Source organism: Lissotriton helveticus, chromosome 12 (assembly GCF_964261635.1).
Source record: "Lissotriton helveticus chromosome 12, aLisHel1.1, whole genome shotgun sequence".
Classification (NCBI taxonomy): Eukaryota; Metazoa; Chordata; class Amphibia; order Caudata; family Salamandridae; genus Lissotriton; species Lissotriton helveticus.
The window spans coordinates 580,768,305-580,793,775 of NC_136073.1; the positions used below are offsets into that span (position 1 = coordinate 580,768,305).

General features: G+C 47.3%; 1 protein-coding gene across 7 annotated transcripts in view; it reads right to left on the reverse strand.

Moving 5' to 3' along the window:
• Window positions 1–25,471, reverse strand: part of KATNB1 (katanin regulatory subunit B1) — a 637,584-nt gene that overhangs the window by 346,043 nt on the left and 266,070 nt on the right. For all 7 annotated transcript variants that reach the window (XM_078671470.1, XM_078671472.1, XM_078671466.1 and 4 more), the window contains exons 11-13: window positions 19,067–19,138; window positions 4,281–4,431; window positions 3,975–4,162 (exon numbers count right to left, since the gene is read on the reverse strand). In XM_078671470.1, coding sequence (XP_078527596.1) covers window positions 3,975–4,162; window positions 4,281–4,431; window positions 19,067–19,138 — 411 coding nt within the window. The remainder of the gene's footprint in view (window positions 1–3,974; window positions 4,163–4,280; window positions 4,432–19,066; window positions 19,139–25,471) is intronic.

Consider the following 25,471-nt stretch of genomic DNA (forward strand, 5'->3'; position numbering starts at 1 on the left):
CTGTATGGCAGCTTTTCGTTTTTGTATTACCTCTCATTGGCTTGATTCTGAATCTCCTGTTTTCAGCCAGTGGCAAGCTAAAATGTTATCTATATACCAACTTCAAATGGCCATTTATAGATCTAAGAGTGCTATAAAGAAAATACTCGGGCTAAAAATCTGGGCACCAATTCAGAACTGGATTTAATTTATTAGTTTATATAATCTACCTGTTGTCAAATAAATGTATCTATTGTATATTGTTATCATTACTTTCTTCTCCCTTTCAATCATGTACATAGATAAGTTTGTCGCATTTTCAGTATAATATCTGACTGTTTGCTGAAATAAAACCAATAAAAAAAAAGTAAAAAAAAAAAGACCTGGGCAGAGGGAAGGATGGTGGGGGAGGGAAGTAAACTGCTTGTTAGCCTCCCCAACTCCCTAAACTCCCTGAGACCCCAACGCGGGGAAACCGGTGCAAATAGTGTTTTATTTTACTGGGTAAACTACCTGCCTTTAGCCATTGTACTTTCGTTTTCCCACAGAGTCCACTTAGCTAATCCTTTACGAGGTGTGGTGGAAGCTAATGGTAGCAAATTGGGCATGGCCACTGACTGCTCCTTTTTCTTTCTTTTATTTTGAGAAAAACCTCGGGGACACGACCAGCCCCTAATAGAAGTAAAGAAAACTCCTACAGTGGTGGACATCATAGAAGATTCCAAGAACTGGCCAAGACTGTGTTTGTTTCTTTTTCTGGTGTACCTTGGGACTTACCTTTTCCATAACTGCGGGACGATGTACGCTAATAAACCTATCCCATTAATACATCCATATGGCCTCCTCGCTTCTGTTTCTGCCCATCCCTCCATCAAGGACTTAAGGGAAATAGGGTCCAGGGACCTTAGAATCACTACATGTTTCGAGTTCCCTGCCTTGGTGTGTCCGGGTGCAGAGGTGCTGGTTGCAAGGGTAGCCTTAAACGCTACTGGTAAAGCCTGTAGAGAAAAGTACCTGTACGGAAGAGGCAGCAAGGAAAGATTTAGGGACACATCCATCGAAACGCAAAGGGGAGCTCTGTTCTTGAGGGACTCAGGGACACCATCGGTAGGCTCAGACACAGGATGTGGGGCTCGAGTGTAGGTGTTTTGGCCGGCGAGTCGCTTGCGTTGTAGGCTCTCATTTTCAGTATCAACCTGGATATGGGGACATAAACAGCCCAGCTGGGTCACTCTTGGTGCTGGCCTCTGCAATGCTGACAACTCCCGTTGGCTGGTCAGTATTGGTGTACTTCAAACAAGCCTTGGCTGCTGTGAGGGACCCAGTACCCTGTGTATTGCTGCAGGGAGGCTCCGGGGGGGTTCTTGCATCCCTAAACTTGGTTAGGAGATGGACATGTCCATGGATGGATGGAGCATGGTGACCTCCTAAAGGGCAGCTGCTGTGTTGGTGGACCCAGTGGTCAGCAGATCGGTGAACCGGACATTACGGTCGGTGCTTGCAGGTTGCTGGGAAATGGCTCCTCCACTTCTCAAGGGAGATGTTGGCTGGTTGGCAAAGTACTGGCAGCCTTCCAAGCCTTTTGGAGGATGCACAGCTGCAGGAATAGTCAGGTCTTTGCAATTGTTGGGACAGGAGTAGGCAGACAGGGTTTGGCGTCAAGGTCCACAGCTAGTCCCCAGTTTTCACATTCTTTGGCTCTTCTTGGTTCTTCTTCTTTAGTCAGGTGAATCTGCATTCCTGGTGCCAGGTGTTAAGGTGAGTGAAGGGAAATAGCTAATGGCCTATTTATCCTTGGGGTAACTGCACCCCCTATATGACCACTTCCTGTAAGGAGTTGGCATAACTCTGTACCAGAGTTGCTAATTCCAACAAAATCAAGATGGTGGAAACCTTCCTTTGTGGAGCCCACTTTAGGGGTGCGACTAGCCTGTCGGTGCAACACTCCGACATGCATAGCCAATTTCTCACCTGTTGTGGCACCAGAGGGGCCCCAGTGCAGGGGGCTGGCAATCCCAGTTCTGGGGAAAGCTGGGGTCCCATTTAAAAGGTGGCAGGGGCTTTGAAGCTCCCAGACCTGATATGCTAAATCACTAGCCATTCTCCTGGTTTTACACCTCCTGCCAGAGCAGACATAGTTTCTGAACTCAGAGCGCTGGCTCTCAACTGCAAGGGGTCAACAACGTGTCTGTGGTGGCAGGCTGGATGACACCAGTCAGCCAAAAGACACACAGATGATGGACAGAATGTAGAGCAATCAATCATTCACCCCCAGTCAAGATATCTGAGTTAAATCCATCGTTCTTTTGCTCACCATGCCACCCCAGTTTAAACCCAGCCATATGCAAATCAGTCATGACCCTGTGCCTCATGGGAACAGTCCAATCCGAACTGCCATGCTAGGTCTTCCCTGGCCCCGGAAACAAGCATTCTGGGACCGGTTTCGGGGCATCACCCCTCAACAGCCAGGCTAGCTTGAATCCAGTGGCAGTGTGAGCCCAGGACCCACGTCTGGGCATACCCGGCGCATTTAGGGTGAGAAACAAAAGACACACAGATAATGGACAGAATGTAGAGCAAATCAAACATTCACCCCCAGTCAAGGGATCTGGGTTAAAACCATTGTTCTTTTGCTCACTATGCCACTCCAGTTTACACCCAGTCATATGCAAATCAGTCTTGACCCTGTGCCTCATGGGAACAGTCCAGTGAGCACACTGGATTGTGGTAGGTTTTGTACAGGGTACCTCTAAAGTACCCTCTGGATGCATGCCATAATAAATCCAGTACTGGCAGCAGTACATATTTAATAAGACAAGATGTTTGATAACAAACGTCATGTTTTTCATTAAAGCCATCATGTAGCTGGGGAACTTGTTATGACCAGTGCCCAGTACATATACTTAAGATGGCTTCCCTGTTCACTGGCAATATCTAGAAATAGGACTAGCAATCACAGGGGCATATCTGCTCAAGCAAATATGTCCTCATATGTATAATAATGCAGGGAGTATGCCATGTTGTGTTTCCACAAGGGTTTGCAACCTTTCACGCATCCTGCAATGGCAGGCTGCGTGCAGTTTTGTGGGTCCCTTAGGGTGGCATTATACATGCTGCAGCACCTAGGGACCCTCTTTAGTACCCATGCCATATGGATCAGGGTTAGCATTTACTGTAGACTTACAGGGGTAGTTAAGTCTTTGCCAATTGGTGAACAATTGTGCATGTATTTGTTTTAGGGAAAGAAAACGGTCAGTGAGGCCTTCTTTAGCAGGGACCCAGTGCCCATCAGTCGAAAAACATCAGTATAAGTGGCAAAAAGTGGGGATGACCATGACAAAAACGGGCACTTTCCTACACTGGTGTTGCACATGGCTTGTATTTTATCATTGACAGAGATGTATTGCCTTCATTCATAGCCGGTTATGTATAAACATATTAAACATTATTAATGTAAGTTGCTTTAAAAAATGAAGATTGAACTAATTCTTTTATTTCAGGCTATAAATTGTCTCTCTAGGGGAAAAAACAAGTTTTAGTTAATGTTAAATGAAGATAGGCACTTATGAAAATAACTTTTTTTATAATCAGGCATTGTATCAAATGACCCTGGAAAGGCGGAACTACTCAGTTATTATAATCATACGCACAAGAAAAGTGTTAAGAGTTGGGCCAGCATTTATGTAAAGCATGGTCTGCACATCATTAAACCATAAAACAAATGCAAGCCCCTACATTTACCCATGAGGCACAACCATGAAGAAGAATTCTCACTTCTCTGTGTAATCCATACTGACCGAGATGCAGGAATATTAGTTGCATGAATTAAAACTTAACAAAGGACAAGCAGAAAAGGTAACAAATGGTAGAGTAGAAATTCAGGGTAGGGGGATTCTTACCTTTGATGTGACAGTTTGCATGTGTGAGAGAATGCAAATGACAAAAGAAAGTGAAGGTGAATTTGGGACCAGTCCCCCTCACTCACTGTGACGTACCTCTGTGGCTTGCTGTTGGAGGTGGTCGGCCTCTCATAGATACGCCGAAGCGAGGCTCCCTTGGGTGTGGGATGAGAAAGTGGTCGTTCATTCTGGGCCAGCTCTTGTCGAGCAGTTGCTGTTTTTGCCACCTGGTTCAGATCCACCTTATAGGTAGAGGTGACAGCAGTGGCAAAGGAGACACCAATCTAAGGAAAGAATTAACAGTCCTTTGAGGAATGGGACAAAGATCTGAGGGTACATATTATAATCAGGCACAGGCTTTTCCTACTCTAGGTGGGTGAAATTAGGAAGACCAACACTCACCAGATTATTTAGGCACAAGCCCATATCCGCAACCTTGCCCCAATTCACAGGAACCACGTCAAAACAACGTTCTGGCTCCCATCCATAAACTCGCAGACAGTCCTGAGATCCACTATACAAGCAGCCACCATCAGGGTCAAACAACATACTCCTGGAATAGTGGCAAAGACAGAGAATCATTTAAAAATGAATCGTCATTTCATATTTTTTACATTATTCAGACACCAACAAAGTTGTTGCACACAAGGGACATTCCATGGCATGAAACTATCACAAGGATATGGAAAAAAGATGAACAAGTTACGTCTTTTAGAGTCGATTACATTTTGTGCAACCTTTAGCAAAATATTACATGCTTGATTTAGAGATTGTGGAAATGGAAAAAACAGCTTATAGGTGAAAATGTTAAACCAGGAGGGAAAGCACACAACCAAATTTCCTTCATCAATCTTTTTCTATGATGGTAGGACTGTAACTGATTCACAAGCTATAATTGGCAAAGCTGTGACCTGGAGGTCTACCCATACGTTTACTTGACATTATTGTCTAGATTCAGACTCCAGGGAAGACACTCAAGCAGGGTAAGCATCTGGGTATTTATTGGAATTGGTTCTGTTTCTTGTCCGCTCTCTGAGGGATGGGCTTGCTATTCTATTCAGTGCTTATGACTATGGATGAGGATCCCCTGAAAGAGAAGGAAAGTTTATTTACCCGTAATCCTACCACAGGTATGCTCATTAAAGTCATAAACAACCCCTCCTCCTCCATGGACAAGAAATATTCCAGTCCTCATTTAGTTTCAACCCAGCTTCCTTTATTGTTCCATACAAATACAAGGACCTGTCACCTGTGGGGCATGATGGGATGCTCAGGGTACTGTGAGGTTCTCGAAGGGGCAATACCAGTTGTATTACCTGAATGTATTCCTTGCAGCCTATTGGCTAATTCTGTCGTTCATTTCTTTTCCCTTTTTAAGAACGGTTTGTGAAAGATTTACTAAGTTCACTTCTACTTTATAAAGACCCATATAAAATTAAAATAAAACGCGACCCCCCGCGGAATCCTAAATGATGAGGTGCGGTTCCGTGTGGTGACAGATGGGCATCCTTACCTGACCACTGTATGGGTCTGCCTAAGGTATGACCGCGGATAGTTATATAGATGGTAGGGGCATCTAGTCGTCCTGGATAGTTTACACCATATGTACACTTTTTTCCTTAGACCCTCTGATATTTTTTGTGGTGTTCGAGTATATGTAGGGAACATATCAGAGCCCGGTCTTTAAAATTCCCTTTGGTCCTACTCAATAGTTGTTATTTGAAACACAAGTAACCCCTTGATTTGACCCTACCACATGGCATACAATTTCAATCTGCTTTGTGTTACTACTGATTAAAAAGATAAACAAGATATCTACGTTTACATTTGCATTTTCTGTTTTAATAACTGTGTGTGTGCACGGGATTGTCGTTTTATGCCGACATGGTCTTTTTCATAGGAAGCAAATTTGATGAGCCTTTTCATAGACTGCAATTTTTGTGAGTGTAAATAATGTTTTAGATTCAAGAAAGAGATCCACGCCAATTTATAAAAATACTAAGTACCTTTAAATATGAAGTGGCATCAGAGAAAAATCATTCAGGTGAGTACCTTTTTAAATATAAATTCTTTTCACTTTAAAAAGCGGGCACCGCAATTTCTGAGTTTTGCAATGTTATCCTACAGAAGGAAGAACAAGTTCTGAAAACAGCAACAGTATATCGACTTACAGGCCCAATCTCCAGGAGTTATGGTGAGTGGTGGACAAGGTCCAATGCAGCACCAACAGTACACCACCAGCGGCACGTGAGCGGCTGGGTGCAATTCAGCGTCAGGAGCCCAATGCGTTTCAAAGGGGACCAGTCACTGAAAAAAGAGGCTGCAGGCTCTGGCTCGGAAACCAGTCGGTCTGGACCAGCAAGTGGGCTCAGGCCTTGCGATGCTTGGGGATGAGAGGACACCATTGGTCCTCTTCTCCAAGGCCCAGAGGCACCGGGTGTAGGGGTTTCCTTAGGCTTCAGGTTTTTCCTTACCAGAGCAGTTACGGTTGGGGGGGCCTGCGTGCAGTGGCTTCAGGCGATGTCGGGGAGTCCAGGAGGGGAGAAACCACGATGGACTCGAGCTCTGAAGGGCTGGGGAGCCTTGTTGACACCCGAGACACACTTCAAATAGGGCGGGAGGTGACGGGTGTAGTGGTGGCTTCCGGTGTCCGGTTTTGGCAGATAAGGAGGCCTCAGTCTTCTTTCTGTAGATTCTTAGAACAGGTCAGCTGTTCGTAGAATGTCTTGAGTCTTTTTCGAAGGTTAACAGTCCTCCTAAATTTCTGTAGTAACAGCTACAGGACGAGCCAACTTTGGCGCCCTTTTGGACAAGGGATGCAGGCAGGCAGGGTCGGTACCAGGTCAGCTGCTTCTTCGCTCTTCTAAGGTTTTGCAGCTCTTCTGTTTCCTCTCTCTTCTTCATCAAAATTTGTTCCTCTGGTGTCAGGGACTCCCCTAAATACCGTAATTATGGGCGTTAGGGTATTAGCCATTAGGCTCCTGTCCCTTGGGGTCACTATGCCCCCCTATATGATCACTTCCTGTGGAAAGTGAGCATAACCTTTTCCAAATTCTTAAGTAGCCATCATAAAGATGGATACTTCTGAAAAATCATGTCTACCTCACAGCAGTCCATGCTAGCCTGGACGTGGCACACTTACCTGACTAGCTAATTTTCCTGCTTTTATAGGTGCCAAAGAGGCTCTGGACAGGGGGTGTAATTTCCTCTCCTGTGAGGGGAGCCAGATTTGCATTTCAAAGGCGTCAACTTCTTTAAAGCTTGCTGGCCCAAGGAGGGTTAGCAGCAGGTCAGCCTGTGGGAAGGGGGGTTACCCACTCCTCCCGGAAAATCTTTTGTTCTGGTTCACCTGAAAGCAAAGGCTCTCACCCTAGGAGATCGGAACTGTGTCTTGGTGGCAGGCTGGCAGAAACTAGTCACAAGGACACCAGAGGCTGGTAGGTTTACAGGGGACACCTCTAAGGTGCCCTCTCAGAGCATGTTGTAGAAATAAATGAAGTCCAGTAGACAGCTCTTGTAGTTGTAGTTTATTCTTCAAGTTACAGCTTGGTAAGTTCCAATGTAAGTCTTAATATAAGCCCCACCAGGAGCAGCCTCCTGGCTGCTCAGCCCATTTTCTCCAGCAGCTCCACCTTCAAGTACAACCATCCATAACATTCCAAATGACATATAGCTAGAGCATCAGGCAGAGAACCAGGGCCAGGGAGATGCATTACATAAGAGGGGTACAAGGAGGTGAACTGCGATGGAACCCTTTTAGACTAGGACACTTGGAGAGTCAATACCCATGGGAGCACCGGAGTACTCGTGTTACCTCACCCAGGGAAGCTGGGTGCATAGGTGTCTTTTCGTGACGGGTTTCGTCGCCGATTCCAGCTGCGAAGAAGTGCTGCAGGCGACCAGAGGAAAAGTGTCCGGGTGGATCCAAGGGTGGATCAGTGATGTGAAGAAACTGAAAGCCGAGGATACAGAGTCTGGGCCACTAGCCAGTGACAAGGGCGCCGATAGGAAGATGCCACCAGATGTCGGGTGATTTCAGGTGAAAAGGTGAAGTTTGTCTCTTCAGCCACGAGGACCAGGAGGCGTCGACGACGACCAGGAGCTGGATTCGAGCTGTCCCACGGAGAATCTAGTTGACTGCGGTGTCAGTATCCGGATTGGACCCAACAAGCCTTGGCAAACGCAATCTACGCAAGATGTCGAGATTGGCTTTGGTGCAGATCAGCAAGGTCTGAGGAACTTCTCTTTTGGGGAGAAGTTGGAGCAAGCCTGGAGCAACCAGGAAAGCAAAGTAATTCAAGGATTGGTCTTCTCGGGGGCTCACTAGCCAACGGACTAGAAACCGCGAAGACGCGACGAGCGGCAATGCACAAAGCGGGCCCACGGGACACTCGTGGAATGTGGGCCTCCAAGCTTCGGTGCAAAAGGTGCTCGGGGCTGGGGCTTCAAGCACCCCAATGCACAACTTCGGGATACCTCGGGAAGCCGATGCAGGTTTCAAAATGCAGGATGTCCAGGAGTTCCGGTCCCACGACTCTCGTGTCCGCCACAGGTCTCAGCTTTGCTGGGAGCGCAGGTCAGCGTCAGAGATGTCTGGAAGTCGGTGTCCTGAGTCGCAGATTCTTCGGAATCCGGCGGGAGCCTCGAAAATGCAGACCTGCAAAGATGCTGTTGGTGCCTGTTTGGATAGGGTGGTCACTCCTTGACCACAAGGGAGATTTCTTCCGTCTTCTAGTCGAAATGGAATGTCGAAGGTCCAGGATATATGTTGCAGAGTTTCGTCCGGGTAATCTCAAGTCCTAGGGACTGGGGTTCTATACTTATAGTAAGTTTAGGGGTTGACTAACTCTAAGGTCCCTCCTATGGGTGGACCTGGGGAGGGGGTGGTTACACCCCTTCCCCTTTGTCCAGTTTCGCGCCAGAGCTGGGGGCTGAGCGCTCCAGCAACCGGTTTGAACTGGGAAATGCATGGAGCACCTTGTGGGCCCCAGGCAGTGTCTGGAAAGCATTCAGTGAATGCAGCCCTCCCTGCCCCAATACACTAAAGCCTGTCTGGGGAGGTGCCAGCACCTCCCTGGACAGGAAACCTATTGTCCAAGTCTCACCTGCCAGAGTTTTGTCCAGCAGCAGGAGGGCAGACTTGTGTCTGTGGCAGCAGCATCCATTTTGTGATGCTGAGGCTCTGTTTAACTTTAACCGGATAAACCATTAACTACATGTCTTCTCCCTCTAGAAGGGTGGAATGCTACCCCCGCCGCCAGGACTGGCAGGGGGGTAGTATTCCAAAGTGTTTGACACCTTACACAACATGTTTTGATAAAGCCAAGCCAAAGTTAGCATTAACCGCGAGGATTATAATGCACTTAAGAGTATATGGTATGGCTATATCATAGAACAGCTATAAGGAGATGGTTCCGAAAGCTGCAGAGGGGCTCAGCTCATGCTAGGGCACCCTCTCACACAAAACCAAGCACTCTGCCTCCAGGATCGTCAAGGCCTGCCATAGGAGTGACTTATAGGTTAATATGTGTCTATATGTATATATAGATATAGGTATACTATATCTAAGTAAAGGGTGATTACAGCACCTTACCCAGGCTGTAAGTACAGACATGTGGTGTCAGTTTGGAAGGCCAACCAGGGTTGGCACAATACATGCTGCAGCCCCTGGTAGGCCTAGGGTGCACCTATGCCCTGGGTACCTAGGGTACACTATACAGGTTCTCACAAGGGTGACCCAGTGTCCAATCTGGGATGTACCTAAAGTACATGGAGTCCATTTTATAGAGAAAGCAGATAGACTGGGGCCCTGAATAGCGGGTCCCAGTGCAACTAAGTCGAAAACCAGCAAAACACCAGGCAAAAAGTGTGGGTAACCATATAGTCAGATATCCACATTCCTACACCTGTGTCATGTTCCACCTATACTTTACCTTGTAGGCCAATTCTCTGTGTGTCACACATCTGCATATTTTGAGGATGATGGACCATAGAGTTCCTCAGGCATCATTTAAGAGTAGACACTGTAGCTCCTCCATGCTAATCAGTTGATAGGGCCATCTTCTTAGTGGATCATGGAGTTGTAAGACCTTACAGATACTGGAGATCAGACCATTGGTGCCTGACCAGACTCTGAAAACCTTTTCAAAGTGTCTTAGCCTACAGACAGCCAGTATGTTAGAAGGTTGGATGGTCCAACAGCAGCTTGCAATATTTGAGGATATCCGTCCCCCCCAGCCAAAACCCGGTCTTGCACTAGGTGAAAGGTTTTATGTGACCCTGATGGAAAAGGTGTAACAAAGTAGGGGCGGAGCTAGCTTGCGACGGTGATGGCTGCCTAGTCTGAGGGCTCCCTCGCTTCACGCACTATCCTGCTACTTATCCTGCACGCAGACTGGTCCCCCACATAAGATCCCGGTGGATTTAGGCTCCGGAACGCCTGCGGCAGACACTGTGCCGATATTGCCCCCCGGAACGCTGCAGAGAAGACCCTGCTACGAGTCGGGCCTGGTCACCCGGGGAGACGTCCTGAGGCCTGCTGCCTGGCCGAGCTCACGTGATCCGGAGCCCCCTTGCTGCACGGGGCCAACGGGGGAGAGCGGCGGGACCCCGAGACTACCGAGTAAGCACTTGTGAGCGGAGGAGTGCTCCGTAGTGCCCCGTGTGGCGGAGTACGGGCCGTCGGTGGTAGACCCTGGAGGAGCGGTACAGTGGACACCTTCGAAGCAGGGAAGCGGAGGTAATTGAGCGCCAGGCTTCCCTCGAGTGACTAGGCCCCGAGGTGCACCGAAACGCAGGCCGTCCACGCATCGGTACCGGCAGGGGGCTTACTGCCGGCTACTGGAACCTGCACCGCCCTTGAGGTCTGGGTTGCGGGAGCGACCCTGGTTGGGCGGACGGAGGGAGATAGAAGACATCGGCCTGGCGAATTGGGCCCCGGACCTCGCCCTTTCCTACAGCGACAAGCCCCGAGTGGAAGCGTGCATACAGGGCGAGGCCCAGATGCGGCAGATCATTGGACCTTACCAATTGCCCTCATTCTGATACAGGCTGACTACTTGAATTTGCACCTACGTGGGCTGCAAAATAGCAGAGAACATTGCAGGCAGTGCCTGGGTGAGCGTGCATATAAGAAGATACGACAGGTGCCCTGAGGTGAGACTACATCTCTGCCCCCCTGATCTGGCTGTCTGTGGAGACCCCTCTTTTCCTTTTTGCATGCTGGTGATGCTGACAGCTCCACTACTAAGGGTGGACACAGATGCTGGCCAAGGCTGCCATTGAATTGCGAGGCGCTGGGAGGGAATTTGGCACCTGCAGCATTGTTGAGGTCTACACGAGGAGCGCGGCACTACGTGAACCATTAATTGACTTTTGTGACGAGAGGTGGATCGTTGGAACCTAGTGCCTGGCTACAGGAGGGGCGGTGTGTATATACAACTAGTGGTTTTCACTTGCCATTGCGAGTGACCTTGCAGGCCCCTACGCCACAATGGGCCGACCAGATAAGTCCCAGCCTAAACTGACTTTTACAAACAGAGGCTCGAAGTCGGCTGAGCCTCCAAAGACCTTGGACTGCGGTGGAGCAGGTGCTGTGGGAGGGGAGCCTGCGTCTGAACCGGATCTTTGCACCATTTTGTTAACCATGGAGAAGAACCTACAGGGGGGTCTTACGTCTTTGGTAACCAAGATGGATGCCCTTGCATACCGCATGGACTGGATGGCTGAACGCCTCGACAAGCATGCTGAACGTATAGACATGTCGGAGCGCCGCATCGGGGAGGTGGAAGAGGCGCAGACTACACTGGACGCTGGTCACAAGCAGCTTGGTAAAGTTCTTCAAGTCTTACAAGACAAGACGGAGGATTTGGAGGCGCGGTCCCATAGATGTAACATTCGAATCACGGGTCTGCCGGAAAGTACTTCCACAGGCAACATGGAACATTTTGTGGAGGCTTTATTAACCGCATGCGCGCTAGCGGTTTTCCCGCTGCGCGCTACGATTTAAAAAAACCTGCGTTACGTGACGAGCTCAGCTCGTCATCCGCGTAGCGCAGGTTACGCCCATGACGAGCTGAGCTCGTCATGAGTGTAGAAGGGGTTAAAGAAGCTGCTGGGCGAAGGGGCTTTCTCTGAAATGTTTAATGTGGAGAGAGCGCATCGCACCCTCGGTCCGAGACCCAAAGCTGGCTCCCCACCTCGCCCTATTGTCGCCAAGCTACTGAATTATAGAGACCGGGACACGGCACTGAAACTTGCACGGGAAAAACAACCACTGCAGTATGAGGGATCCACGCTTTCCTTGTTCCCGGACTTCACTGCGCGGGTACAGGAAGCATGGCGGCAATTTGTACCCATGAAGCTCAAACTCCTTGAATTAGGGATAGACTATGCCATGCTGTACCCTGCAAAACTCAGAGTCAACAGACAAGGGAAGTCTACTATTTTTACGGACCCGCGGGCGCTTCAGAAGGCAATGAAAGACTGGAACAGGAACATGCGACGACCGACAGACGGCAGAGGGGCTGACGATCCTGAGGACTGCTCCCTGGAAGATCAGGAATGATTTTATGGTTCGAAGCCACGAAGGGACATTCTTGGATGTGCGAAATGTGTCCCTTTAGGGGCCTAGTGTGGGAACTTCCACCACAGAGTATGTTGTAAGGAGCTGGGGGTTCGTGGGAGCACAGCCTTCAGCGTGGGGTTTCCAAGATGGACCACCAACTGTGAGTGGGGTGAGAGACTAAGAGGGGGGGAGACCTCAATTGTTGACTCACAATTTTGCTGGTAATGTCTTGCTGTTGCCCTGGGGCTGTATGCTATGACTGCTGTTTTGTGTGTGTGGGGGGGGGGGGGCTGGGAGGTGGTGATTTTTGCCCTTATATAGGTATGAGTTTTTCCATTTGCCTTTTGGATTTTGGGACTTTTTTGAGTGAGTGGATGTGGAGTGCTGAGGGTATGTATGGGGTGGGCAGATTGTGGGTGGAGATGGGATGTGGCCATGTTGGGTCTGGGCAGGCGTGAGTGGGCGGGATACCTTGGGTTTGCTATTTTTGGGAGATGGCGGTAGTTACAGCTTGGTTGATTGGGGTATGGGAGGGGACTGTTGTTTTTGTGGGATACATTTTGAGTGTTACTGTTGTGAGCACAGAGCGCTGTACACGGGTCTTCATGTTGTGGACGGATATATTTGTGCTTCATGTGCACGATGCAACCTGAAGTGACTCAGATGAAACAAGATAGGGACACCATTACGCTACTGACATGGAACGTGCGTGGCCTAAATGACCACAGAAAGGTTAGGAGAGTGGTGCAATATCTATTGGGGCACTCTATTGACCTTGCACTCCTTCAAGAGACTCATTTACGCTCTGATAGCCCGACACTGTCCTATAGAGGACTACACAGACACATACACGCCGCTGGGTTTACATCACATGCTCGGGGAGTTCTCACATGGGTTAATCCTAAGGCAAATATGACGCTGACACCTGTTGTCTCAGACCCTGAGGGGAGGTTTGTCATCTCAAAGTGTGTAGGTAAAGGCATGACTTTCCATGTGGTCAACTCGTATGGCCCGAATTACGATTGCCCTGCTTTCTACCTAAATTTAGCCTCTACTATAAGGGAGCATTGTGGAGATCGGGTCCTCTGGGGAGGCGATTTTAATATGGTGAGACACCCTGAACTGGATAGGTCAGATGGTCCAGTACGGCGCCCGACGTGCTCTGCTCACGCACTTGATGCCGAGATGACTAGACTAGGTCTGCAGGACGTTTGGAGGACTAGGTGCCCGACACAGGGTGGGTACACACACTATTCGGCGCAGCATGATATCCACACTCGGATAGATTACTGGTTGTTCCCCACCTCTCTCCTCTCTGTGGTACGGTCGTGGTACTGTCGTGCTCGATACTGCCTCGCACGTACTCAGACCACTCCCCTGTCCTTGTTAAGATCAGAGCTCAGACGAACCTCCCCCTTCCTTTTAGCTGGCGTCTGCCCCCGCATGAGCTACAAGACGCAGCTTTTCGCGAAGATTTGGCGTCTGCAGCAGAGGAATTCTTTGACAACGTAGGTTCGGTGGACTCCTTCCTCACAGTGTGGGAGGCCTTTAAAGCCTATATGCGCGGGTTGGCTATAGCTAAGCATTCGGGGGTCCTAAAGTCGATAAGGGCCCGTCTCTCCTTACTAGAATCCAAACTGAAAGACATTGAAGCGCGACGGCTCCGTGACTCTGGTGCGGAGCTGACTAGTGAATTGCTAAGACGCTTAGAGAATATCATGAAGAGGCTGATGCGGAAGTAAAGCATTTAGGGAAATATAGTATAGCTCGGTCATATGGGGAGGGGGACCGCCCAGGTGCGGTATTAGCGAGAATGGCGAAGCAACGACAGCAGGGTGTTCTGGTGCCCGTGATGAGAGATGAACACACGGGGGAGGTAATGTCTGAAGACCAGGTGGCAATGTGATTTAGAGATTTCTATACAGCATTGTATGCCTCGAGGGGTCCGGCCTCGGAGGAGCGCATTTTGGACTATTTGACGCATATACAACTGCCTGGACTGACGAACATGCACAGGGAGTTTCTGATTAGACCGTTCGAGAGGGAGGAAGTAGTTTGGGTGCTGTCTTCCATAAAGGCTGGAAGTGCCCCTGGCAGTGACGGCTTTCCAGCTTCTTTTTATAAGACATTTGCCGAGCTTCTCATTCCCAAATTGCTGTCGCTGGTAGAGGAGATGGCGGAGGCAGCAATGATGCCGCCGACGATGAGGGAAGCCCTTATAGTGGCCATCCTTAAGCCCGGAAAAACCCCTGATGACTGTGCCTCCTACAGGCCGCTATCGCTGCTTAATGTTGATGCAGAGATATTTGCTAAGATTATTGCCAATAGATTAAGCCCGCTGATCCCAAAACTAGTTGCACCCGAACAAGCGGGCTTTGTGCCCAACCGTAATCTGACTTACAATATACGGACAGTTTTCGCTGCCTTTCAACATACAATACAAGATGTTCCGGCAGTGGCCGTCTTCCTTGACATGAAAAAGGCATTCGACTCTGTGGAATGGCCTTTCCTCCGACTAGTGCTGCAGCGGATGGGAGTGGGTGACCTCTTTATACAACTTTTGGACACCCTATATGCTTCTCCAGAGTTCGCATAGGCTTCCTCACGACTGAGCCTTTCAAAGTGGAACACGGTACCCGACAGGGTTGTCCGCTGTCGCCTCTTCTGTATGCCTTAGTTGCGGAACCCCTGGCGTGTGCGTTACGAGAGTACCATAGCCATCGCGGTCTCTGTTTCCCCACATATAAATTAATTGTGTCCACGTATGCGGATGATACTTTATTGTATGTGAGGCACCCGGAAGACAATCTCTCGACGGTGCTAAGAGAAGTGGTCTTATTCAGCTTGCTTTCCGGGATACATGTAAATTGGAGCAAGACTGTAATGTTTCCCCTCATTCCTGCGACAACGAGGGTAGAAGCGGATTACCCCATACAGTGGACTACCGACTCGGTTCGTTACCTGGGCATTAGGCTGCACACGGACTCGGAAGTGGTCCTCAGGAAGAACTATGGTGTGGCCGTGTCTAGGCTGGAGGATGATGTAAACAAATGGATTGCACTCCCCTTGTCTCTCATGGGCCGAATATCATTGCTAAAAATGGTTGTGCTTCCTCGATTCTTATTTTTGTACAGTAACATCCCTATGGTTTTGTCGGGCGCATTCTTTCGACAGCTTGATGCTTTAGTGCTCCGTTTGGTATGGGCTGGGAAACAGCCTAGAGTAGCCTGGAATATTCTTGTTCGGTCATATGAGGATGGGGGGGCTTAGCGCTCCGGATCTAGAATTATACTATCGGGCCGCACAAGGGGCGCATGCGTATAGCTGGATACATGGCACTACAGATGCGCCGCATCTGAGAATTGAGAATCTGGTTGCCGCTCCGGTTCCGCTACCGGCTTTATTATCCAGACCTAGAGATCGTCACACGGGCATTCTGGATTCAATGAATGTGGTAACGCACGCATGGTATCACCTCATGGATGCTCAAGCCTGCTCACTGTTGTATGCCCCGGCGGCGAAATTAGCGTGGTGCTCGTGGCTTGCCCCCTGTAGAGATAGTGCAGTGCTAGAGGCCATGGCTGAACTGAATGTAGATACTATGGGTGATCTGTTTGTATCTGAAAAGGTCTGCACTTGGGATGATCTTAACCCGAAGGAGGGAGCTGGAACTACGTTGCTCCCGCGCTTTAAATTTCACAGAGTTCGTCATGCCCTAAGAGGATTGCTGGGTGAGGACATGACGGAGCCTCAAACGGTATTGGCGTTTGACTACATAGTCACCGACAAAACCTCAGCTAAATTGATTACGAACCTATACCGTATCACTCTCGCCCAAAGAACAGCGGATTACACTAAGCCGCGACTGGACTGGCAAACAGATTTAGTCATTGAACTTCCTGAGGCTACATGAAAATATTGTTGCGCTAGTGTCCGTAGGGTTTCCCTTTACGGTAGGCATAGGTTACTACATTTAAAATTTTTAAATAGGGTATATTACACTCCTGAGCGCTTATACAGATACGGTTTGCACAACAACCCGGGATGCGAAGGATGTCGGGCTCAGAAGGCTGATTTTTTACATCTGGCTTGGATGTGTCCGAGAGTGGCAGCTTTTTGGCGTATGGTCTATGATGAAGTGAATAAAGTTACCAATTTGTCGTTGTCCCCTTCCCCATTGCTGGCCCTGTTAGGATATTCAAAGGATGTGCCACCGGCTGCATGCCAACTGGTGGATATGGCCTTCATAGTGGCTAAACGGTGCGTAGCACTCACCTGGATGAGAGGGCCGTCTCCTACACTTGCTTGTTGGTCTAACGACATGCTATATTGTTGCACGCAATCTGAACACTATAGTGAAATCCTACCACCACGAAACAGACCTAATAACTACTGGGCGCTATATCTAGAAAACAGACTTACACAGGGTGAGGGCGAACAAGGAGAGACACAATCTGTACTGGACATGGGGGAGGCACAGGAGACGAAGCCACATTCCATCGACTAGGATTTTAGATAGACTGGTGGCGATGGAGTCCTAGAAGTGTACTCAGACTGTATTGATTGTATTGGACAGGTGGAGTAGAGATATGCTGTTTATTATATGTAAAGTCCACGTTGTTCGAACATCGTAATATTGATGCCCTGTATGTGCCCAAGACGTGCTCTATGTTTGTATTTTGCCGAAATGTCAATAAACAAATTTAACACAAAAAAAAAGGTGTAACAAAGTTCTGCACTCACCCATTCTCCTCTCATGGCTTGTGTGAAATCTGACTTGTGGTGTACTGGTGTGTTTGGTGACAGAAAGGTAGTTAGGCATCCCCTCTCCATTATGGAAGCCATACCTCAAGGATAGTTCTCACAGGAGTAGCCAAGTGTTCGTTCCGGGTTGTGATGCTACTCCTAACCAGTCACACACTGAGTGACCAACTACTGACCCTTCCATAAAAAGTATGCTCCTTTTCACTTTCCCTTACCATCAATTTGGAGAATATGCGGATGAAGGCTGCCCCATAGCACAGAAGTAGTTCAGAACATGTTAATACCACCATGGAGATATTAATTAACATATTTGTGGTGATATTTGGTCTCCCCAACCCCTTCTCATTTAAGTCACTTAGGCCTATTCTGTCCAGGACAGTGTTGAGCGTCTCTTAATGAATGAAACTGAATGTCTTCTCTGTATTCAGAAAAAGCAGTTGAGCTGGGAACTTTTTTCTACCTGCCCCCTCAATTAGGTGCACTAAAAGTCTGATGCTGTCACTGCTCTGTCTGTGCTTGATGAAGTCAACCTGATCTAGATCATTCAGGCCAGCCATACTGTCTTCAAAACCTTTAGTCAACACCTTCATGAAGATCTCAACATTACTATCAGCAGGGCAATGGGTATGTCCGAAGTCAACTGACTGCAGCTTTCCTGGGTTTGGTTATCAATGTAATACCCGTTCATGGTTGAGTTAACTCCTGAAGGGATGTAAAGCTGTTGTACAGTTCCTAATGGCTTCCACACCTACAGCTGGAAGTATTGATGAAGAACACCAGAATGGTCCTGGTGATTTACCCATTTGCAGAGATTTTAAAGACTTCTGTATTTCTAGTAGGCTAACTGGCTCTTCAAGACTCATCTCTATCATGTGAGCTAGCAAGTTGCAACCCACCCTGTATGCCTTGATGTCCTTAATCCTCTCAGCTTCCCATTGTAAAGTGTTAGGCAGAAGAACCTGAAAGTTTCCTGCTTATCCTCTAGGCACATGGCACACTTCACATAGGGTCGTAGTACCTTGGAGATGCGGATTTTGGCCATCTAAAAGCACAGTCTACTAGCTGATGGGGAACCAATGTGTCCCTTTTGTCATAGTAGTTACAGCCTACCTTCAACAATGCACTTTATGCTATGTTGGTTATGTAAGCCTTAAGCAACACTGTGTTTTATCTGTGGCTTCTTACACTGGATGAATCTCTCTTTTGTTCCTGGCCTATTTCTAGGCCAATTGCCGTTTCTGTTATCGTAGCCTTAAAGGCATCCCAGATTCTGTCTGGAGGTGGAATCATTTCAATCCCCCAAATCATCCACTTAAGATGGGCTTTTAATCCATTGGTGATCCTCTTCCAGGAGGTCCTAAAGTCACAGGAATTTGGAATATAGCTTCCAGTCATAATTCTCAGATTCTGGCAAAACAAGAATTCACTAAGTGCAACTTTACTGTGGACTTGTATACCAGAACAAACCTTTAGGACTTCAGAAGTCTAAGATGTCAGAGTTGAACAGAATAGCGCATCAACTTCCAACAACTCAAAATGGCTGAAGTTCATCGAACAGTAGCACTATCAGTGCATTAAGACTGCAGCAATAAGACATTACTGAAACTAGAGTAGGCAGAGCCGTTCAAACATAGGAGTGTGTGATTTGTACCATAAGTGAAATATCTGTTACCAGAAGCCACAAATGTGATCGCTTTGTAGCAAAAAGAATCCAAAAGGGATATTTGTTTCTGAAATATCATGCAGTGCATACAATCAAGAGAGGGAGTTTTAACCAGGCAATGCCATGTTAGTAACACAAGATGGCAAAAATGTGAAAAGTTAGTGGCATAAAACATTAACTGTGGGAGTTACATACCTGACAGCACTCGTTCCGCTTTCTGTGCAGCCAACAACCTGGAACTTCTCAAGATCCCAGTACCTAATTGTTCTGAAAACAAAATACACACAGAAAATACAAAATGAAAATTTACAAGTATGCTAGTCACTTTACTTGTTATCGTAGCTATGCACTCTAGGAATAGTTCTTGAAATTATTAACATTAGAATATTCTCGCCTGCCCGCTGGATCCACAAACACTCCCAAGAAATCCAAAACAACACTTTTAAAACAAAAATGGAAACTGCTTTTTTTTTCAGCCTAAATAGCTTATTGTAGGTTAAATTTTCCAAACTGATCTTGTTATTAAGATCAATAAAAAACAAGTTACTTACCTGTACACTGTGGTGCTTCAGTATTGATATCTTTTATAGATTCACATGCTTGAATCTTCCCTGTCGTCATGGTGCGAGTCCCAAGGTTACAGTAAAATAGCAGTCTCAAAGCTTAACATTGAAAAGCCCATAAGAATTCTTTAACTTTAGTAACCAATAACCATTGTTATAAAATATCCAAAGTCCAGCCAATCAGAGTCTAGACCATAGAATCAGAATAGCAATCAGTACTTACAAAAACAAAAGGCCGAAGGCGGTGGGAAGGTGAACCATCCCACCACGCGACCCAAAAAACGAATCATATAACATGAACTCACAATAATGCAAATGAATGCTAAAAGACATATGTAAATATATACAAAAATGGAAAAATAATCGAGAATATCTGAATCATGTTATCAAAACAAACAGTAAACTTATATAGGAAGGAACAGGCCTAAACATCATACCTCATGAGAATAAACGCATCAAAGTAGCTTCACCAACTACCACATCCGCCTTCGGCCAGATATCCAAGCAGTAATGCTTTGTGCAGGTATGGATGTTCACCCACGTTGCTGTCCTGCAGATATCAGGCAAGGACACTCCAGCGAACAGGGCGGAGGAAGCTGCCACCTTACATGTTGAATGGGCTGCGGCATTGGCAACCAGAGGACGGCCAGCCCTCTCATGACAAAAGAGAATAACTGATGAGACCCAACGAGCGATAGACACCCGTGTCAAAGTCTGACCCTTCCTAGGTGCAGAAAAAGTAACAAGTAGTGGAGTAGACTTTCTGAAAGGTTGAGTCTTTTGCAAGTAGAATTTCACACATCTTTTAATGTCCACAGAATGGAGTGGCCTCTCAGCTGATGAAGAAGGAGCTGCTAAGAAGGAGGCAAAACCACTGGTTCATTTAGGTGAAATTCCAAAGGCACTTTAGGAATGAAAGATGGGTTTATCCGAAGAATCACCTAGTCTGGAAAGAACTGAAGGTAAAGCTCCGTTGTCGTGAAGGCTTGGATCTCACAAAAACGTCTTGATGATGTGATAGCTAACAGGAAGGCCATCTTCCAAGAGAGATACTTTAAGTCGCATTTGCGGATATGTTCAAAAGGTGATTTCATAAGCTGCAACAGGACAGTATTTAACTGCCATTGTACTGGAGGAGGTCTTACTGGAGGGTAAATCCTGAAATGTTCTCTCATGAATTCCTTTATTAGTCTATTAGACCACAGGGACAAACAACCAGAAAGTCGTCTGTACCTGGAGATTGCCGCCAAGTGTACCCTGATGGATGCATGGGCTAAACCAGCCTTGGCCAGAGATAAAAGATAAGGCAAAACGTCCTCAGGTGATGAAGAAAGCGAATCAAGAGAGTTTGTGGCTCACCATATACAGAATATTTTCCACTTAGCCGAGTAACAATTTATTGTGGAGAGAGCACGAGCATTCTGTAGTATTGTTTGGCATTCCTCAGAAATCTTTAATCGGCCGAACTCTGTGTCATGAGGAGCCAGGCTGTTAAGTTGAGCGTGCAAATCTGGGGGTGAACTACTTGACCCTGGTTCATGGAAAGGAGATTTTCTGTTGGTTGCAAGTGAATCGGAGAACACAGTGAGAAGCTAACCTGTTCTGTGAACCAGTATTGTTGCGCCCCCGCCGGGGCTATTTGAATGACACAGCAAGGTTCCTGTTTGATCTTTTGGAATGAGAGGGAATGGAGGGAATGCGTAGGCTAACGCTCCCTCCCATGAGAAGTGGAAGCCATTTCCCAGACAGCCTGGTTGAGGGAACCTGCTGGAAAGTATATACATTTTTTGTTGAGAGATGTAGCGAACAGATCTAGGGTTGGAAATCCCCAGCAGTGAAAAACCTTTAGCAACTGCTCATTGTCTAGTTCCAACTTGTTACACTGCCTTGTGTCTCTGCTGAGTGAATCTGCCAAATCGTTCTGGACTCCCGGCACATGCTGAACCTGAATCGATATCTCGTTGGCTATAAGCTATTCCTAAATCTGTTGAGCCAGGTTTGAGAGGGGCTGAGATCTTGTCCCTCCCTGCTTTAATAGATAAATCAGGGTGGTGGTGTTGACCGTACGGGATCGATGATCTCCTGATTTTTGGCAGGAATGCTTGAAGACTCAAAAAGACCGCTTTGAGTTCCAAGAAATGTATGAGACACTGAGCTTCCTGAACCAACCATTTTCCATGGTCCTGCAGTCCTTGCAGGTGAGCCCCCATCCGTCCATGGAAACGTATGAAGTCATGACCAACCTAGGCCTTTTCATGAGGGAAGACGGACCCAGTGAAAGATCGTCTTTGACCGTCCACCAGGACATTGCTGAGACCATCCTCAAAGTGATTGATAGGACGTCCTCGAATGAGCCTTGGGATTGCCTCCATTGAGCGTTGAGCTCCTCCTGGAGAGGCCTCAACCTTAAGCGGCAATTAGAAATCAGCGGGATACAGGATGACATTATCCCTAGCATTGATGTGTATGTCCTTACTGAAACGTACCTTTTTGTGGACAGACCTCTCACTGTCCTTTGTAGTCGTCTTTCTTCTGTGGGACAGGCTTTTGAGAGTGTAGTGTCCAGAGTTGCTCCCAGAAACACTATTAACCTGGAGTGATCCATGGAGGATTTCTCCTAGTTGATTCTGAGATCCAGGGAGCGAAAGAGTAGGACACAGGCGTCCGTCAATCTTTTGGAGGCTTGAAGAAATGGGGACTTGACCAACCAGTCGTCTAGATCAGGGAATACTTGATGACCGGTTCACCATAGAAAGGTCGCCACCAGAACAAAGCACTTGGTGAAGACTCTTGGAAAAAACTGACGATGTTTTGGGTGAATGGGAACGTGAAAATAAGCATCCAGAAAATCCAGTGAAGACATATAGTCTCCTGTATCCATTAGACGCAGAATTTCCTAGAGCGATAACATTCTGAAAGGTTGGGATTTGATGAACTTGTTCAGTGATCTTAAGTTCATTATCTACCTCCATTTTCCAGTCTTTTTTATTAAAAAGAAGTGGGAATAGAACCCCCGATTGTGTTGATCGGGCAGCACTTCTTCGATTGCCTGCATCGTTAATCGGACCTCCTTCTTGAGAATACGGAGATGGCGATGAGAAGTCCTTCGAGGAGGCATGTGTGGAGGCTGTTGAACAAATTCCACTGTGTGACCATGGAGAAATACGTCTAACACCTACTTGTCGGAAGACATAAGTTTCCATTGTTTGAAGAATTTGAAGCAAATGAAGCCGAATTGAAGTGGGAATGCCGAAGCAGGGGCCTGTGGAACCTTATTGTCTCTTGTTAGAGTCGTGGGCCCTACCTCCTGGTTGTTGGCGTCGACGTGCTGCTGGTCTAGAGTAGGTCGATGTAGAGGTTTGTCGAAAGAGCTGAGAAGAGTACTGTGTACAAAAACCCTGTAGGACGGTGATAGGGCTGGAAACGCTGTTGAAGCGGAGGGCGGGAGAGATATTGACCTCTGCCTCTGCCCAGGAAGGAAGAAAAACATTTTTGCTGAACGTTTACGAAAGATTTAGCGGTCTCTGTATCTTTTTAAATTGATTGCAAAGCCTCATCCACATGCTTCCCAAATAGAAATTCGCCATCGAATAGCATGTTGAGAATTTTGACCTGCACCTCCCCTTGAAAAGCAGTAGCCTTCAGCCACCCTTGCTGTCTCAGCACCACTGCACCTGCCGTTGACGAAATGTCCATGGCCATGTCAATCAATTCTGAAAAAGCTTTTTCACCTTCAGACTGCACCTCACGTGCCTCCTTCTTATCTTCTGGAAGGAATTCCAGCAAAGCCGAGATGTCGGACCACATCTGGTGGTCATACCTCCCAAGGATAGCTAAGGAGTTGGAGGCTCTGATAGCAGTGACTAACAAGGAGGAGAACCTTTGAAGTCCACAAGGGGAAGTAACGGGAGGAGCGTTATGTAGTAGGCTTAAAATCATACAAAAAATACTTGGTTTGTTGAACGGGAATGGGAAGGTCAAAGTGCCTGGAAGCGCACTCTAGCAGATCGTGAAACCCACCGATATCTGTGGACGGAGAGTCAGCTGAGGGTGGAGAAGGAGAAGGTGGAGTGGGGATAACAGTCATCCCACTCGTCGTGGATAGCCTGGTCCAAACATAATTCCCCTTCCTCCAACTGCTGGTCATCATCATCTTGACTTTGCACAGGAACCTGAGCAGGAGTTGTTACAGTGCTGCTCTTCTGCAACGGAGGTAGAACCCGCAATGCTGGATTCGAGACTTCCTGAGTGGGAGGAGGAGCAGAATTTGCTTCTGGAAATCTTTTACAATAGTCTTTGATCATTAGCTGGAGGTGAGACACCAATGAAATGGGGACATTAATCAAGGGTTCCTGAGTTTGATATTCCTGCTCCTCATACGGATAGTGTTCTTGCAAAGCATCCAAATGATGAGAAGCGTGATGTTCCCTATCCGAAAAATAATAGTGTCCTTACAGATAAGTGGATGTATCCTCCATCATCTCTTCATCGAGTCCTTGCAGTTAAATTGGAGTTGCGAAGGACTGTAAGCAGGACAGAAGGGTACATCATCTTCCGACTCCTGAAAGTCTAGGAGGCAGGCAGGAGGCAGAGGAGAAACCTTTGAAAAATCCTGCATCAGGGAAGGTGCCGGTTTCAGAAGCAGACCAATCTTCACCCTTGTCGACAGGGTCATCGACGGGATCGCCGACAATCGTCGACAGAATCGTCGACGGAAGGATAGCTGTCGACCGTGAACAAACTTGCTTAGCCGACGACGGTGAAACTCTCGTCGACGGAGATGGCCTAACCGCGGGAGACGATGTAGCAACCATCACCGCTCTTGTCGACGCAGCTGCCGCCGTCGTTTTGACCTTCGACTTAGTAGGTGTCGACGGAACGCCCACAGGAGCAGAGCCGGAGGTCGTAGACAGTGCTTTCTTCGTCAACAGGTGTTTTCTATCACTTGAAGAATCCCTGAAACGAGAAAGAGGCGTCGATGGAGGGGCAGAACCTGATCTTTCTCCTCAACTCTCTCCTTACTATGAGACCTGGCCTTTTTGGGATCTTTAAGAGAAGAAGAAAACGCTTCTTCTTTTCTCTTCTTGGAGGAGGTATGGGTCTTCTCCTCAGCCTCAGAATCCAAATCCTTTGCAGCTTTCTTTCTTTGCAGCCAGCGAAGCAGCCTACACTCACAGTCCTTAAAGGTTTTTGAAGAAAAGGATCGACAGTACTTGCACTCTATGGGCTTATGCTTTGGGTAAAGACAGTAGAGGCATTCTTTTTGTGGGTCCTCAGAATAAAGTCTGGACTTTCTACAATTCATACCGGGCCTAAACAACCCTTTTTTAGACTCTGACATAATGAAGAAAAAATGGGTACGCACACTCCTGACTGGTACCTCAGAAGAAAAATGAACGCAGAGATAATACTTTAGCTGGAGTTCAAAAGGGCAACAGTAGAAACACTGTGACTGAGCAGAGCTCAGGGAGACTCCCTAGCACACGTGCGGTAGGAAATCTGAGAGTATGGTGGTCCTGCAGGGGAAGGAGATTCTATGGTCTAAGCTTTGATTGGCTGCAGTTTGGATGTTTTATAACAATGGTTATTGGTTACTAAAGTTAAAGAATTCTTATGGGCTTTTCAATGTTAAGCTTTGATACTGCTATTTTACTCTTACTCTGGGACTCCCACCTTGACGACGGGGAGGATTCAAGCATGTGAATCTATGAAAGATACAATACTGGAGAAATAATACTTATAAGTTGCATTGTAGAATAACCTCTTATGACGCTGCTGAGGAAGTAGAGCTCTGCGTGAGGTAAACGTTCAACATGCAGTAAATGCATGCCTCTACAGGGAGATTAGATGAGCAGCATAAGTCAATAAGCGACACAAGCAGCAAAAGACAGCGACACGGTAAAACGGCCTTTGTTGGGAAAATACGTTTACAGTCATGTATGAGTTTTCTGTTTAAAATAAAGTCAAAATATTAGGAAAAAGTGGACATCAGTGACTGGTAAATATTATGAGAAATAAGAGAAGAAATAATGATTCT